Below are 18,225 nucleotides of genomic sequence, written 5' to 3' on the forward strand. Positions count from 1 at the left end.
ATAACAAAATTACAAATAATTATTAACAAAAGTAATAATCCAAAATAATTAAAGGGTTTTTTTACTCTTCCATGGGTAGTCCAGAAGTCAACAGCTAGACTAATACTATGACTCTTCCTATGTACTTAAAATATTTCTACTTAAGAATAGTCCTGCCCTGAGTATCAACTGCGACTATTAAATCTTGAGTATCTTAAGTGACATAGAAATAATACTGTGGTTTCAAACACCACACTCTAAATGCAAGAAAGAGCAGCCAAAATAAAGTAATCTTAGCTCCAATTTTTCAGATGAGAAGATAAAAGCAGTGATCCTAATGACTTACCTGACACACAGGATTAGCAACAAAAGAACAGAGAGTGTGCCTCCAAACAGGGATGTCTGGCAGTGAGGACACACTGTACTCTCAGCTCTCCATCTGCCACACATTCAACACGAGCTGCATCAGAGCAACCATGTGAGACACGCCGATCAGTCCAGCATCTGCCATCCTGCTCCAACTGAAGCCTTGCTGATCAACAGTTGTGTTGAAAAACAGCTTCAGTCACAGCAAGGAAAGTGCAGGTACCAGAGCTTGACCTTTAGACAAATGCATGCCCCTGTCTTACAGCACAAGCACATCCGGGCAGACCTCTGTTCTTTTTGTTATGCCTGTATCACTGAATGTTAAGGGTGTGCTGGCACACACATCTTTCTATGTTGGACTGAGGAAGCACAAACCAGACATGCAACTGTGGTGGCCCTTCAGAGTTAACTCTGATTTGGCTCAGGAACCGGCTCCAAGACTGAGAATGAAGATTCCAGCAGGTTTATGCTTGTTGTTCCAGCATTATCCAGACACATTTATAGGATGCAACAACCTAGTATGCCTTGCATTCAATAATTGGTTGTGTAAGGGGCTGCAGTTTATTTGACTTACCAGGAGATGGCGGCTGAATCTTAGGCTGTTTCTTGGTATCTCCAGTGCTGAAGACTTCTGGAGGGGGCTCCTCCCCTCGCTCAATCTTGCACTCGAAGGCAAACAGGTACTGAATGTATTGTTTTTTCAGGGAGCTGGCTGCGCTGCTCGAAGTGCCAACGTTCAAGGTGGTTGCCAGCTCACGCCACTTCTTGTTTTTATTAACCTAGCAAAGTAAACGGCAGAATCATTGGTTTGCAGCAAAGTGTTTTGTTTAAGACAGGAAACAAAAAAAGGAAAAAAAACCCACTTAATGTCTACTTGCTTTACTTTTTTTATTTTCCTCTTTTAACTAATGCTCATTACTCCCACACACAGTAATACACAGACAGCATTTACAGTTATAAAGCCATTAAGGAACCTGCTGATAGCTACATAAAAAGCTTTGCTTGTGGAGTCTTCTGCATGGTGCATCCTTTAAATGTCTTACACCCTTCCAGGGCCTATGCTCTTCAGTTAGCAATCCATCTCCAAGCAAATTCCTGTTCACTCACTCCCTCCCTGACACCCACCCACACCCACCCGATTCTAATTAAAAAGCAGCTTCCAAAATATAATTTAGAGAGTACTAACAGTGTTATTCTGCAATTTGTTTGAACATTGATATGAAAAATAAATTTTTCTCCCAAATAGTCACCAGCTGTCAAGCAGTTCAGCTTGTAATTCCTGGTTCAATTCCTTTCACTTTAGTGCATCTTGCAGGGATGGATCAATGATCCTCTGGCTAGATGAGAGGCAGAGTAAAGTCAGGCCCCTTAATTAATTAAGGCAGACTTCAAACACTCAGGGCTAGTCCAGCAATACTCTGTATTATAATGCTGACTGCACCACTCCACTGTGAGTCTTGTTTGCAGTGTAAGGCTAAGAATATTGAAAGACTCTGCTCAAACACAGCTGATCTGTAATAATAGCCAAGTTCATTTGTCATCCTGGGTGATGCCACTGACTCACTCAGCTGTACCACTCGTAGCAGCCACTGCTTTTGCTCTAACACCTGATGTCTTTAAGTTCATTCAACCAGTTGTGCAATTTATAGGTATGATCCAAGGAGCAGGGTCAGCACCAAAATAAATTTGCTTTAAACATCTGAGAAATCTCATCATCTGTGGGTAGCAATTCTGATTCCATGATTGTCTGCTACTTGCCCTAAGGCCTGGTATTTTAATAACCTTAACTTTGTACAGCTAGAAAGATTATCATCAGCCATACTTTTCCTTAGTCTGTTTGCCAGCAAGGAAAACATTTTCTTAAGTTTCTCTCAGTGTTTAATAACACTGTAACTGCTGCCAGTCAGCAAAGATCTTTTGAGGATGGCATTAACAGCAAGCAGGTTGGCATGGCTATGCTATTTATTTCTCTGGTACATCCTGCAAGAAGAACCCAGGAGTTAAAGGAGACCAGATTTTCATTAAGTGCCCTTGTTGAGGCCTGAAATCCAGTTACACAGCTCTTTGTGCCTACTGGCTTACAGCTAAGTGGTGCGTAATGAACACATTGCATAATGCAAACAGAAACATTCATGCCTAAATGCTCAGTATATTGGCATTTAAAAGAAGACTCCCAGCAGCTGGTCTGTTCGTGTTGGGACCCCATCAACAGCAACTCTTCAGACAGGGGATATGCACCACTGCTGCACAGCTCCACTCCCTGCCACTCTCTGGGCAGAGTCATGAGATGTGGAGTGCAGCAGTTGGAGCAACAGATTTTTAGGAGGGCATCACACAGATGCATTTAAATAAAACTCAGCAAGGAAAGCTTTGCACCTCTAAACAGATAAACACAGTGACCATTCATGTGGGCACACCAGCAAAACCAGGAGCCCTCATTTTAAGTGTTAATTTTAACCAGTACTAAAGCACACACATTTGTAACTCAAGCTCTTTCAGAAATCAGTCTAAGTGAACAGCATCTATTCTTTGGCAAAGTATAATGTCTGTCACTGAAAATCAACACTGAATGTCCCAAAATAAAATAAATTTCCATAATAAGAAAACATGCATAACTCTCTAGAATATCCCATCTGCCCCCCATCTTGCTCAATTTTTGATGCTAAGAGTCACACTGTGGGCACAATCATGCTGTATGAGGCAGAGCAGCTGCATGATACAATTTACCTGTAATAAAGTTTCTAAGCTAAAAGTAATCAAATCCATATGACGCTGAGGGGCATGAGATGATCACTAAAAATGTCACGATAACATCTCTTACCAATCTACAGCATTTAACAACTGGCAGAATAAACTATATTAGGTTTCTCTGCCTTCCTTTAATAATAAGAATAGCTATAATCCCTGGATTTGAATGGCCAATGATCAAATTCAGTTTTCAAATCCTATGTTGTGAGGTGTACTATTAAAAATAGCTTTGGAAGGGGTCCTAATTGATGTTGGACATTCCTTTCTTGAACTAACAACATATATTATGAAAATATGTTCTCTTTATGAGAATCTGTTTGCCGTATTTTTGAGTTCAGATTTTGTAATTGGTGGAGAATTGTATGTTTTAATATTATGTTTTCTACAATATTACACATGCATATTTATCTACATGTTAGCTATGTTTAAGACCTCATTTTGCAAGGCATTTAACAAATGTTCTCAAAAACACAGAACTTATGAATCCCTGCACTTCACAATAGTGTCTAGTGTCTAGCCAGTGATCCCCTAGATGCAAGAGATGCTTTGTAGAAGCATCAGACAAGGACAGGTGACTTTGAATGCCAAATCTAAGACTGCAAGTACCTACCATTTTCTCCTGCTTTCCCTTTAGATGCTAAACAGTGAAGCATTTCATTTTGCTCTGTGGTGAACATCCCCATAGAACTCATGAATATTTTTCCAACATCCCTATGCAAAACTTCAAATTAACTGGTGAGAATACAAATGAAAGCTTCTGTCTCCCATCTGTGACTTTTTTATTCTCAGCTCTTCCTGCTTTCATTTTTCTTCAACTCATTTAGGTAATTCACCTTTTCCTGGTAATCATTATGTCAGCAAGGCAACCCAAAATATCCTGTAAGCATTTTCCAAATACAGCATAGTCTATGTCTAAGAAACACATATACCATATAAAGACAGTCGGAACTAAAGGTTTGGGATGAAAGAGTGCATTTTAAGAATATTTCTGCAGTTTCTCTGGAGAGATGAACTGAATTGTCCTACAGGCTGTATCTCTATATAGGAAAAATGGACTTTAAAGTCTCATTTTCCTTTTAGCTCTATCATCTTCTTACTCATAATTTTGATCCAGTGGCCTTTTCCTATTTTCTTCTCTCAGCAGCATTACTAGATTCCCCTGAAAAGGCAACAATTTCATCTGTCTACAGCAATGGCCAATCTCGATTCAAACTCCAAAGTTTTAGGGCCATTATGAAGCCCAAAATGAACTCCAGACAGCTATCAAAGCATGGAACGATTTTCTTCAACAATATTGTCTGGGATGAAAACCTAATGATGTATCCAGCAGGAATACTCTAGAAAAAAAGAATATTGATTTTTTTGAAGGTTCACTTTTAACTAGTTCTTCTCACCTGTGCTAAACCTCCGATCTCCTTGACACAGACATAGAGCCTGAACAGGTCCAAGGGCTTCTTGCCCACAGCTGGCAGACTGGCCACAGGCGTGCCCCTCTCCTCCATGAACGTCAGGTACCGATCCACCCACAGCTTGCGCTCTGGCTCATTCCCGAGCTCATAGACTTTAGTGATCTTCTCTCCAGTTGTGGTAGAGGAACTTGATTTCTAAATTGTAAGAAGAAAAGAAAGAGTTGGGGGAAGGGTGGGAGGGGAAGGGAAAAGAAAGTAAGAAACTCACAACATTGAAAAAGAGAAGATGTCAAACAAACTAAAGCTATCACACAACAGTCAGGAATGAAGGCTACTAGTTCAGGCACAAACAGTACATTCTGTCCATATACAGAAAAGTCAGCTTTACAAATAAAGGGCCCAAACTCCCCATTCTCATATTTCTTTCACTGATCTGAACTTTGGATCCCAGAAGGCAAGTTTCTGATGTTGCCTCATGTAATTTTAAGAGGAGGTAGCTGTCACAGTGTGCTTCTCGTCTACTTATCTCAAAGTGCTTTGCAAGCAACTATTCTGGTAAAATTAGAAACAAGTTTGTCCCACACAAGTTTAGAAAATCCTAAAACCAAACCAATCCTCTCCTTTTTGCCCTCAAAGATGGGCTAGAAAACCTGAAAGTGATCCTCTAGAGCAGGAATTGCACAAAAATAGCCTAAAGCGTGAATCATAGCAAACTAGTACAATGGAGAAGTAGTCCTCTCTTCAGAGTCACAAATGGTTATGCTTTATTACCACTTCACACAACTGGTGGCCAAAAAGCAAGATGAGCAAGAGTGCCTACAGTACAAGGAGATTGGTGGCAATACTCTTTGTGAACTGCCAATTAGCTGCCTGATGCAATAAAGCTTGTAAGTAGCAAGTACTCTTCTCCCCTGATGGAGTACTAATGATATCCATCTCTTGTTGTCCTTGCAAAGGGAATGTGTGTTATGACCCGGGGAAAACCAAGGATGGACAGCAATCAGAGCTGAGACACCACCAGAAAAAGCAGAAGAGGTGGCAAGAGCAGAATTCCATCTCTGTGGCAAAAAGGCAGGAATGTACCTGCTTTTCTGCTGCTCTTTGGGCTTTACATCTAATGAAAGCTCACGTTATGTTTGGCTCTCTTTTCTCCTCTTTTTTTTTTTTTTTAATTTATTTTTTTTTAAATGTAGAGATGGCAGAAAGATGAGGCTGCTACACAAGCTATAAATTCTCACTGCATCTTTTCTGTGCAGTGTAACCCTGTGAGCTGGGCTCTGTGCCATGTGTGGACAGACCCTGTCACAGACCCTACCCAAGCTGCCTAAGCTCTGACAGCAGGAAGGGGCTGCTGCTACAGCAGGACAACCCTCCTACTTGCAGAAAGTGAACTGATTTGCTCAGCAGTGGAAGATGGGAGTGGTTCAGAATTAAACACAAGCGAAAAAGACTGCCATAAAGCTTTGGGAAAGGAGCCAAATATGTGAAGGGAAACATATCCTTTACGTCTGTATAGTAAAAGCCTAAACTTTGTTGTTGATTGCAGTAGACACTTCTTAAAACTCATATAGTCAATCACTCTTTCCCTCTTTTGCCTTTTCCTTACTTTGAACTGAAGACAGACTATTGTCAAGTAAACAGAAACTCATTCCTAGTTGAACATCTCTAAAAAAGATCCTCCCTGTACCTCACAGATGCTACAGAACCACTCACTTTGTCCATGTCCCCACATAGTGGTGAGGCCTGGCACTCAACACCATGAAAGAGGGACACAGCAGAGTAGAACCCCACTGCCAGTGATTTCAAGAGCATTGCCACCATTTATCTTGCATGTTAGCCTGGAAAATATGACAGACTCTGTATCTCCTTCCAGCTATCAGGTACAACTTGGCAAAACTGGAAAAGAGTCAGGAGAAAAGAAACATGAAGCCAAGGGGGTGACCTAGCAGTTCCATGAGCCATTGCCGTTCTTTCCAGTGAATGGATATTAATTTTAATTAAATAAATAGCCTCCTTTAAAGTTTTCTGCCTTGCTGACACTGTAACTTCTTCACAGCAATCCTTCCTACAGACATCTATGATTACCTTACTTAGAAATGAGGTGCACGCCTGCATTTACTTCAGCCAGACTCCAGTTGCGTTACAACTCCTACTGAAGTGAGAGTCAGGGCTAAATTTGTTTTATTAATTCTAAGTGGCTGGCAGGAAATACACTGATATGAATCCTGCAGATTATGCAAAGAAAGCACAAACTGATTTTGTAATAGCAACCAATTTACTGAAAGCATAATTTGCTATATATCTTGGTGCTCAAGAAAATCAGTTTAACTCTTAGCAACAAATATGCTTTTTCAAAGTTTGGGAGGGGTTTTTTTAGTGGGTGGAAAGGAGGGAAGTCATGTTGATGCGGTGAGCACCAGATACATGATCACACAGGCTTGAACAGCTGAATGAACACGAACTACCCCACCACCTTTGTACTAAGTACAAAGTTACTCTACTGCTCACCAGCATCAATTTTAATCTGACACTTAAGATGCCTCAAAACTCTACAAAAACGAATGTGGGAAATTTCAGCTTTTATGCAAAAAATTTTCTATGTGATTACGTTTTAACACATGAGGCAACAAAATAGTTTTTATTTCACTTTTATGGTGAACCATGATTAAGAAAGTTCAGATTTACAAGTTTTAGGGTTCCATTTTTGCATGTAAAGATTCACTTTTTCAAATCAGAATCAGAGCAGAAGGGAAACAGCTAAGAATTTTTCTTTCTGCATTTTTCTACTATACATCTCAAATGATGCTGCTTTCCAGCACTGTGGCAGCAAGCTCTAAAATGACAGTATAATCTGAAAACTTTTCACAGCTTACAGAAGGTAAGAAGTGTTTCTTACTGTGTGAGCTTTCAGGTTGTCATGCTTTGTAAAATGGGTGCAATTTTCTTCTAAAATGAAATGTTAACTTTAGAAGAATGCACTGGAGGGAAGAATGCTATTCCTCAAGAGTAAAGATCTTTTTCTCTTCTCTTCTCTTCTCTATTTTTATAAAAGTAAATGTATAGAAATGACAGATGTGTGTAAGCTAGTCTACACACAAACAAACTTCAGTTTTACATGGGCAGGTTCAGCTGGAAGCAGAAATTTACCTATAAATATTAAATATTAACCCTTATAAAACAAGGGTTTAAAAGAGAAAGATCCTATTTTAAACTAAAATGAGCACATCCCAGGCAATGCTGGAAGAATACAGATCATGACTTTTTCTTCTGTTAAGTATGTTGATAATTTTGGTGATGGAAGAATGCTAGTGCCAGCCTATGGCAGATATCTTTAATGATTTAGTTATATCCTACTCTGCCTGCAGTCCCCAGCACTCTTCCACATGATACACTTGCAGTGTTTAAATGGGTGATTAAAAAAACTCCACCCAAGTATGTGGATGCCAAAGCCAATTCCCATACTAAATCTGTTGAAACCCATACTTTCTTTTCAATACACCTACCTACTATTAAAACTGTATTATATGCAGACCCTTGTATGGTGAGTCTGCAGAACCCTTCAGAGCAACACAAATTTATGTAGGAGTTATTTTCACATGAAAGGCAGTGGGTAGTTGCTTCTTTACATATCTTTAAGGATCTATATTTATACAATTATCTACTGTTCCCTTCCCTGACTTCAGTGAGGAATTTGCCAATATTACACTTGTTACACAGACCTCCTTTACTACAGAACAGAGTGTGCATACATAGGCAGCTAAAACTGCTGAAGTCCAATCCCTGGTAGATGCTTGTGCAGGACACATTATTTTGTCAAGATTTTCTCCTGAAGGACTCTGAAGACTCCTCCCAGCTACCACCATGGAGGTGTGGTACTGTATTCACTGTCATGTTCATGGGTCCCTATGGATAGTTAACAGCATTTCATGGGCTTTTTGTAACCTCCTGTTTTACTCATGTTGCAGTGACCCTGCATAGTTTACACCCACGCTTGAAATGTCTCTTTTCAAGGATCTTAGAACTACCTCACCACTGTCAGGGATGCACATTATATGCAAAACTGGCAGAAGTATCCTTTTCCTGATGTGCCCAAGGAAGCTTCAAAACCTAAGGTTCATCAGTTCTTTCTCCCCATTTTCTCATGCCTCACTTCCACAAAACACAGCTGAAAGAGAGGATCCACTTAGCAGAATCACAGGGATACCTTGAAGTGAATCAGAAACCATTCACCTCCGCTTTTATTCTCTACTGGAATGGACAAGTTGTAGCACATGAAACGGCTTTGGGATTTAATGAACCAATTCAGGCTGTTTTCAAGTGTAACGAAATGCCTGCAATCAATCGTTCCAGTCTATGTCAGGCTGCTGTTGAAGTCGATGAAGTTATCCAACCCACTGGCCTTCATAGGTAAAAAGGGATCAGCTTATTTGCAGCACTTATTTTTCCATCATTCCAAAGCTCTGTATTTATCCATGTCTAACTGAAGCTTTTGGAGAGAAGGACATTCAGAAGAAACTGAAAGCATAAACTTTCCTCATTTATTTTTTCCAATGTTATACTCTGTCAATCATCTATACTTTATTTACATGAAAAAAATCTCCACATATGCTCACAATGACTCCAGGATTTGCTATGCAGTTTATGCAAGAGCTCAGGAATACATTCTTGTTTGGTTGTAGAGGAAGCACTCAATGTGTTAGGCAGCCTGTGCAGTAACTCTCTTGCTTTCCTCCAGAAAACTGCCCAAACAACCAATATTCCAACCATCACTACAAAGAAAAGTAACAGAATTTTGATGTCACCCTTTCACGAATGTTTTTAAGAAAAAGATGAGACCTTGTGGGAACAAGTAACATCATCTGCCTTCTGAGACTCAAAGTTGCTGTCAAATCAACATCCAAAGATTTAAGTGGTGCATTTCATGCCATGCTGCCCCCTTGCTCAGGGGAGTCTGTAAATGTCTGGGTTTTGGATAGTTAGATCTCTTCCCCTCTGACTGGCCTTCCTCTGTTTGCCCTGAGACATACTCTGTAACACATCACTTTGTAAAAATTGTTATCAAAGAATCATTGCTAATTTAAGTGCACTTTAACACTGGGGAAACCCCCTTTCTGTACAAGAATATGTTACAATATTTTTCTACAGAGAAATTATTATTATTTCTACTTTTGATAAAAAGAAGTAAGAGAGGAACAACATATATATTCCTAATTATTAAAAAAAAAAAAACAAACAAAACAAAACAAAGCAAAAATGACCAGATGGACATTTGCTCCCCGTAGACCTAGACATAGATCTTAGGTCTGCATTCTCTTTTCTATATATGTATACAGATTTTCTATATGTGTGCATATATATATAGATAGAAAGATAGATGATGAAATTTGTTTTAGTACCACACATCTGTCTCAGGTTCTTCTTTGCAACCTGTGTGAGACTGATTAAACATTACTCATCTAAAAAATAGTTTTCTAAAAATGTACATGCATCAGAAATTTTTTCAGCTCACACTCTGGGTTATTTCAAAATAACCAAATGAAGCAAATTAGAAAAAAATATGGTTTAGACTGTGCCTTGACAGCCTAATGAGTGCATTTCCAAATACACAATTCAAAATTAAAAATGTTTCATAAATAGAAATGGCAACTTTTTTGTGGTGCTGAGTCTATAATTTAACTTTTGATGGGTATTAGTTTCAATAGGGGAGAAGATGTCTTGTTTTGTTTTTTTTTTTTTCCTTTGTTCTTTTTTCCCCTCTAAATAATGCTAGTAAAGACAAGTGCAGCAACCAGAGTGAAGTCAGTTGTGTGAAGGAGTTTGGGCCCAGGAACAGAAATGGAATTGTTCTTAACAACACAGTCGGCATGCTTAGAAGCTGATGCATTACAGGAAGGACGTTTTCTTCACAACAACTGCTGTTTTACCAGACAGCACACTTGCATGATGCATACAACTTTACTCTTTCTTATTTCAAAGTACTGTTGGGACAAATTTTGCCCTTGGATAAGCATGCTCAGGCCCCACTGAAGCCAGGCAGTGGAACTTACAGTCATGTGTCCGAGAGCAGAATTTGTACCCAGTGTTATAAAGAAAGAAAACTGTTTAGTGGATAAGTAATTAAGAAAAGGAATTTACAAAACAAACAAGCAAGCATTAAAATATAATTAATTACAGAAAAATAAACAAAAACCAAAATAACCAGAGCCACTTACAGGGCTTGATGGAGTCTTTGGCCAGCCTGGGCTGCTAATGCTATCACTTTCATCTCCATGAAATGAGGAGATGCTAGCAGAGCTTGGGGACATTGGGGAAGGGACTGGCAGGTTGCCTGGGGTTGGGGGCTGAGAAATACCCTGAGAGCTGTAGCTATCCTGTGGTAGAGGAATACAAAAAAAAAAAAATATGACAAAGGCAGGGCAAACTTTATTAAAAACAAAAAAAAATACATCCAGTTTAACAGACTGACCCATTTTTATATATAGAATATATATAAACAGAGAGACACATACAGAAAACACACACATATATATTTATATATATATATAAAAGGTATTAAAACAACATAGTTAATATAATTTGGAAAGTTTGCTGGATGCTTGGCTAAAGTCACTAAGCGACCATGCTTACTTCAAGCTCACATGAAATGCTAAGCATGGGTTTCCCGTTATGAAAGAAAGAAACAAAAACAAGCCGTTCACCTTATTTAATCAAATAAGGCAGGAAAGCAAAATATTAAAGTATGCTGCTGCTGCGGCCAAAACAGGAAGCTATAACTGCAGGCAGAGAAAAATGGCTGCAAGGACTGAAACCAGGCAAGACCCTTCTTTCCCACCCACCTGGCACAGCCAAATGCCCACGCAACTTTTGGCTTGGGATGCTTTGCCCCCACAAGTTAAAATGCCGTGAGAACTAGTAACTTTCAGATCCACACAATGAAGAAAGGAAAAAAAAAAAAGAAACAAAAAAAGAAACAAAGAGATTGCACGTGAATGGAAAGGCATGCAGGAAAGAACAGAAGTGGGTAGGCCAAAACCAGGAGATGAAGGACAACACAGCAGACCTCTGCAGGCGGAACCAACACCACGTGCGGAAGGTGGTAAATTGGTAAATACCTTTGACTTGCTCTCGGGTTGGGGGGCTCCTTCTTCTTTGCCATCTGCTTTGAGAGGAAGGGGAAGTTTGGACTCACCAGGTGTCATCATATCTGCAAGACCCATAGGTGCTAATCGAAAACAGGAGAAACAGTTAAGCATGACTATGGTTGGTTTGTAGGAAAAAACACGCCTCCTGCTGCATGGTTGAGGTGCCACGTGAAGGAGAGGTTTTCCCACGTCTGTCCTGTTACTCTAGCATCCAGAAACCTGGAAACCTCTTCAGTTGAAGTGAGGAAACAAAGGAGAACGAACAGGAAGAGAATACAAGCACCATGCAACAACAACCATCGCTTAACAGAGTAGAATTCATTCTTCATGCTGCTGGTGCTCTTCAACTGTCTCTGCGTTTGACCACAACATTTTAACAAAACAAGTCTATTTTAATTGCTGAACTCTCCCTTTAGCAATAGACAAATGTAAATGAAAACAATTCACATTCTGCTTTCCATGTTGAATCTAAGAAAAAACCGGAATTTTCCAATTACATCTGCATTAAGGCTGGTGTCCAGCAGATAATTCCTGCCCCTACTGACTTCAATATGAATGGCTCAGCCACTGTGAGCCTTAAGTACAGAATTACAAGCTGTAAACTGTGCTCTGTTGGACAACCAGCACTCAGCATCTTCCTCCTGCCAAAACGAGGTGGGACTATAACGAACACATAAATGTCTTTCTCTGATAATGGCATGCAGTTGCTTCCCAGGGGTGCAAGGAATTTAAGGTTTTTTTTTTTTATTTGAAGATGCAAGTGCCAAGTATAGTATTATTGCTGCAGAGCTGCTGGGTTCCTGGTTCCTGGATTTCTAGAAAGATGCAAGAAGAAACATTCAGAGAAATAGAAAGAAATTACTGGGCAGTGCAGATGCTAGGAGGTGCCATGACACTGAATTGATGCAAATAACCAGAAAACAGCAGCAAGACACAAGGTGATTCTTTGCCTGCTGAAAACCATGTGCACTGCATTTGTGAAAGACTGGATTACCTTCCCTTTCTCTCTTTTTAATCCTCCTCATGCCCTTCTTTCAAAAAATATGAAGTAAGAAAAATACAGAATAGTCTAAAAGACAATAAAAAACAAAAATTATATATCCCACATGTAAAAATGTAAGAATTAGTAAACCATCACTGTCTTTACCAAAGTGGCTCTTGCAAAATGACAGTGCTGGCTTGCACCAGGCAGCAGGCACACTGCACAGCAAGCCAAAGACAGGAAGGGGAAAAGAAGCTTTAAAAATACTTCACAGATTGCCCACTACAAAATGATTATTGCACATATTCATGTATTACTATGTTTTAGAAAATAATTAGTTTTAATTACAGCAGTGAGAGCATGAGCAGGACTCTAGCGAATACGCTGGCAAGCTTTGCAGTGCTAATTTGCTAATATCTTTAGCATCACTGCAGGTTGAGACTCTGGCTCTGCCAAAAAAACCTACCCAGCCATGTGCCATGTGAGTTTACAACTGTATGCTCAATATTCAGCTTTGAACTGCCGGTGTTTTTCATGGGCACATTTTCTTGTTTTTTCAAAGCACATTTGTAGCCCAATCAAGCCCTTAAAAGTCATCACAACACACAAATCATAATTGAGATTTAAAAAAAAACCAACTTGCAATACTTCAGACTTCAAGAATTGGAACAAAAAGCCTTTTACAAGTGATGCAGCTGCACAGAAAAATCCATTTGGATCAGCTAAAAATGCTGTTATTTTTATGTATGTGTGTGAAATTTCAACAAAACAGCCAGTCAACATGCTACTGGGAAGTCAGCATACACTAAGCATTTGATTTGTATGCATTTTGCCCTTAAACTCTGCTTGAGGAGCTGGGGCAGCTTGTGACCATTCTCAAGTGAAGGATGGCAGCCTAACATGTTCTAGTTTTGAATTTCCATTTTAAAAAATTGGTTACTTTTCTTTCAGAGATTTAAAAAAATATATGTACAAAATGGTCAAATATATGCCACAGTGTAGTTTCAAACTGGTATGCAGAACTGTTATACAATATCCACTTTAACAGTTAACACATTTCATGCTGCGAAAGTGCTAAAAAAGAACTCTTGGGTTTTAAGCTTCAAAGCAAGCAAAGCTGACCCTTCCCCTGTAAAGCAATTTTAGAGAGGTCAAACAAAGCAAAGTTAATGATATCGCTTTTTCACCAGAATTCTGCATAGCTAAGTCCTCTCTGCTGGTACCTCACTTTTATCTAGTTGGCACATCATACTTCTATTACAAAGAAAATTTAAAAATTGTGTCCACTTCTGGTAGTCCTGTTTCCATTAGAACTCCCTTATGGGATCTGTTTCAGAGGGGTTTAAGTTAACGCCTCATATAAAGGGCTACTAACTCCAGTCTGCAGATTACAGCACACATTCTGACTCTATTAGTCATGTTTAGAAATACAAGATCATTCTGGCTTTTGACTATCTTTTGTTGGCATATACAAACATAACTATGAGGAATTAGAGACAATGATGAAACAAATAATAAAATTACCCAAATTCTGTTTCACTTTTTGTTCTAAATTATTTAGTTAATCTACATTCTTTCTTTGTACCTCTAAGAGAAGAACTGCAAGCATTTTACTGGCAAACTGCAAGGTTGTCTATTTTCCCTATAGCTTTTACCCAAGATGTTTCCACAGCTACTTTTCTACCTGATGTTGAAATGCTGTTTTGTAACTTCTTGCAAACATACTCTCCAGCGATTTGTGAGAAGACATTCTTTCACTTTTTTTAGCTAAGTGGTACAGCAAGAACATTGTTTTGACCCCTTCTGAGCAGTGAAATACTGTTATTGTCACGAAATGGCTAAAATAAGATACAGACTCTTACTACACAGGTACTAATAATTCTGCCTGTGAAGTGCAGACCAAAGGAGAAAACATTGTAGAGAGGAGGATAACAGGGAAATCTTGACTCAAGAAGTGTTGTGGCGTACTGTGAATAGGTTTCAAGTACTAGCCTCTGGCTTATAAGAATTTAAGAGCTAGAATGATTTCAAAAAGCAAGTATAGGTCAAGGTCCTGAATTAACTATTCCACACTGAATTTAATGTACTCAAAGGCAGATATTGACATGAGTAAAACTGCAGCAAAGAATTCTTTTTTGCTAAAGGCTGCTCTACCAGTCCCAGAAGATGATGAAATACTGTAGAAGCAGCAATATACAAACATTGTTTTTCTCTTTATTGCTAGTGTGATAACAAATCATGCTCTACAAAACAGAATACTCCCTCCTCTCTCCCTTGTAATGTAATCTCTCTCCCTTCTAACCCTAGCACCCTCCCTCTGTGGAAAAAAGAGAAGAAAAAGCAAAAGCAGTGAATTAATGACTGTGGAGTTGACGAGAGGATCCCCACTGCTTTGATGCCTGTTGAAAAAACAGAAGAGGGACAACAGCACTGTCCAGTGTCCTGCCATGAATGATCCCCCCAGCTCTGGGGACAAGTGCAGCCAGAGGTGGTTGGGGACCTTATCTCAAAAGGATGAGAGGGTCACCAGGGATCTCAGTGCCACATTGCCTTTCTGCTGATAAGTCTTGTCCAGGGAATGACAAGTACAAGCAGTTTGGGATGTGGGCATCTCTATGCCAGGTGCTGGCTTGATTTGCAGTCACACAGTGACCACTGGATCATGGTCATCATTTGTTTGGAATATAGGTGATGGGAAATCTCAGCTGTTACCACCTACTGACAAACTCCAGAAAGTTTATCTAAATGTGTATTAAAAGTTCATACAAAGATATGTATTAGAGGAAAAAAAACCCTGAAATAAATTGAGGTACTGTTTTTCAGAAAGATGCAACCAAGCTGCGAACTAGAAAAATCCAAATAAAGTTTCTAAAAAAATATTTTACCTACATAAATATAATTGCTTTTCCTGTCAGAGGTTCATCCAAATAAATGCCAAGTCAAATATAGAGCATATGTATGATTTTTGGTATTATTTTAAAGTGTCCCTTTAACTCCTTTAGTGCAAATAATTTTCCTAGAATATCACATTTTATGTAAAGTGTTATGAGATTGAAAGTTAATTTGGAATAACAATATCCAGAAAAAGAAAGGTTTCAGTAAGACAGAGGTACTGAAATAAGGAAAGTATCCTTAAGCAGTAAGGCGATTAATGCCTTATTATTGGTTTGTTCATCTCCAGAGATAGCAGATTGTGAATGCCAGTTTCTATGCAAGAACAACATGGAAACTTGCGAGACATAAATTTCATATCGCTTCTTTTTAAAGATAATTTTCACTAGAATTAACAAAGCTTACAGCATGAGCTATATTGAGGGTTGTAAATTTTCTGTTTATTATATGCATTTTTAAAGCTGGAATTTGAAAAATAATGGGGGAAATTCTAAAAATATGTATGGGTAATGTGAACTCATACAATTAAAGGACAGCAGCAGTTATACAATTTTTCTGAATGGCAGCTTGTTCCATAATTGTGAAGGGATTCTGACACCTTTTTTCTGAAGCTTTTGTTATTGTTATGGATGGAATACTCTATTAGAAGAATCTGTCGTCTTTGATCTTGTAATTTCTGTGTTCCTAAAACCACTCTGCATCAGCAGAAGCTGGTGATCTGCTGTTTGATCCACAGTCACTGTTGAAGTATCAGGATGCATAACTGCAGCATGATTTTCCTTTCAGTTGTGACATTAATTAAAAGAAACTAAAGACAAAAGGATCACCTGGTAATGAGGAGTTATAAACACTACTAAAAATGGGTGACAAAACCAGTGTTAGACATAGCTGTGCTGATGCTCCAACACCATATGAAAACAATTCCATCAGTTATCAGCAATCTTCTCCTATTTTAGCGTACAACCTAAAAGTGCATTTTATTGAAATGAAAGACCCGCCTTCCTCCCTCACAACAGGCAACAAAACTGCCCCCTTCAAAACCCAGACAATGAAGAACCTAACTTTTCCTTATTGTTCACCTTAAGTTTTCACTGGCCTCTAACTGAAGTCACAGCTGTGGATGCTCAGTGCATGTGAGCAAAATTAACCGATGCCTTCGCTCCAGCAGCAGCCACTCTGCTGCACTTGTTTTTGGCCCTCCACATTGACTGAACCCTGGTTTATCTGACAGATGTGTGATTTTATGGGGCAGGGAGGAAGGGGAAGCTAAGAAGCCACATAGCTGAATTGGTCTTCCTGCCACAGAAAATCCTGTTTTCCAGCTCCTAAAAAGGTATCACCTATAGGTTCTCCACCTCATCAAATGCAGGGCCAGAGCTAATCTTAAAATGCACCCCCAGCTCAAGAAATCATCATTAAAAGTACTATATTTGCACTTGTCTTAAGCTTCCATTTTTTTGACCGAAGCAGAAGGATGAGTCTGGATAGGGGGCAACTAAGCATTCCCACAGCATTAGCACTCAACAATGTATTCACACCTAATTTTCTCTTTCTGTTGTAGTGTGTGTCCATGCCCTCCCCAGCAGTGTCTCTTGGAGGTCTGTAAAGCAATTCTAGATGCATGTGTGCTCCCACACAGACTGAAAGAGGTGCACTGAACTCCTCTAGTTCATCTCATACTTACTTTCCATTGGGTAATCTCTGAATTAATAAAACTGTAACAAAAGAAAACCTCACAAATGCATGGGCAGAAAAAAACCTGATAAATGTTTAAATTATTAAAAATCCAATATTTCAGAATGCATAACACAATAAAAAGAGTATGACTACCCCATACAAAAGACTGCTAGGATAAATGGTCTTGCATTGAACAGATTTCCACTGTATGAAATAACAAATGGCTGAATTATCTGAACAAAAAAACCTCTGTGAATCTTCCTTTAAACTGGTTATTCCTTAGGAATACATAAATCTTCTTAGGCAGGGCACTCTGCCATCTGTTTGCTGTTGGTTATTTTTGCAGCTCTGGGGGCCGACGGAAAAGGGTGGAAAAATTACTTCTGCTAATAGCAAAATAGAATTTATAGCACAGTTTCAATGCTCAGAAGTAATTTTATTTCAGCAAGCCAGACAAAACATATAACTACACAAACAAAACATAATATTACCTGGGACAGCTCTGGTGGGGAAAAAGCAAGCTATTATCTAATGCTCTTTTCAATAGCTTGTCCCTCTTTATCCAGATGGTGCAGTGTGCTGTCTGGGCTAGCCAAAAGCTTCCAGGCTAGAACTGGAAAAAGCCTTTTTTTTTTGGTTTGTTTGGGTTTTTTTGGTTCATTTCTCTCTCTCTGTTTAAAAAGAAAACCTTACTGATTAGCAGATTCCTTTCCTCTGCTAACCAAAATGGTGACAATGTTCTTGAAATATATGACACTGTTCAGTGTCTCAGCAGCTCCTATGCAGAGGAAAGAAACTCTGGACATACTAGACACCAGCATCTCACTGTGGCTACTTTCTTCCAAAGACACCGGAACATGTGAGACAGAGAGAAAAGACAGTGAAAGATGCAAAGGATGAAAGAATTATACAGGCTCAGAGGGGTAAAGCAAAAGATGTGAAAAACCTGGTTCTTGGTAAGACACAATTTACGTAGTAAGGCATTTCTTAATAAAAAATAAAAGTAGAAACAAAACCAACCAAGAAACAA

The 18,225-nt window shown here is 39.1% G+C and overlaps 1 protein-coding gene across 8 annotated transcripts in view; it reads right to left on the reverse strand.

Annotated features, from left to right (window-relative positions):
• ARID1B (AT-rich interaction domain 1B) overlaps window positions 1–18,225 on the reverse strand; it is a 325,490-nt gene that overhangs the window by 23,002 nt on the left and 284,263 nt on the right. For all 8 annotated transcript variants that reach the window (XM_077782156.1, XM_077782157.1, XM_077782158.1 and 5 more), the window contains 4 exons: window positions 11,615–11,724; window positions 10,715–10,873; window positions 4,488–4,697; window positions 920–1,124 (listed from right to left, as the gene is read on the reverse strand). In XM_077782156.1, the coding sequence (XP_077638282.1) occupies window positions 920–1,124; window positions 4,488–4,697; window positions 10,715–10,873; window positions 11,615–11,724 (684 nt within the window). The remainder of the gene's footprint in view (window positions 1–919; window positions 1,125–4,487; window positions 4,698–10,714; window positions 10,874–11,614; window positions 11,725–18,225) is intronic.

The sequence above is a fragment of the Lonchura striata genome, chromosome 3, assembly GCF_046129695.1.
Source record: "Lonchura striata isolate bLonStr1 chromosome 3, bLonStr1.mat, whole genome shotgun sequence".
Lineage (NCBI taxonomy): Eukaryota > Metazoa > Chordata > Aves > Passeriformes > Estrildidae > Lonchura > Lonchura striata.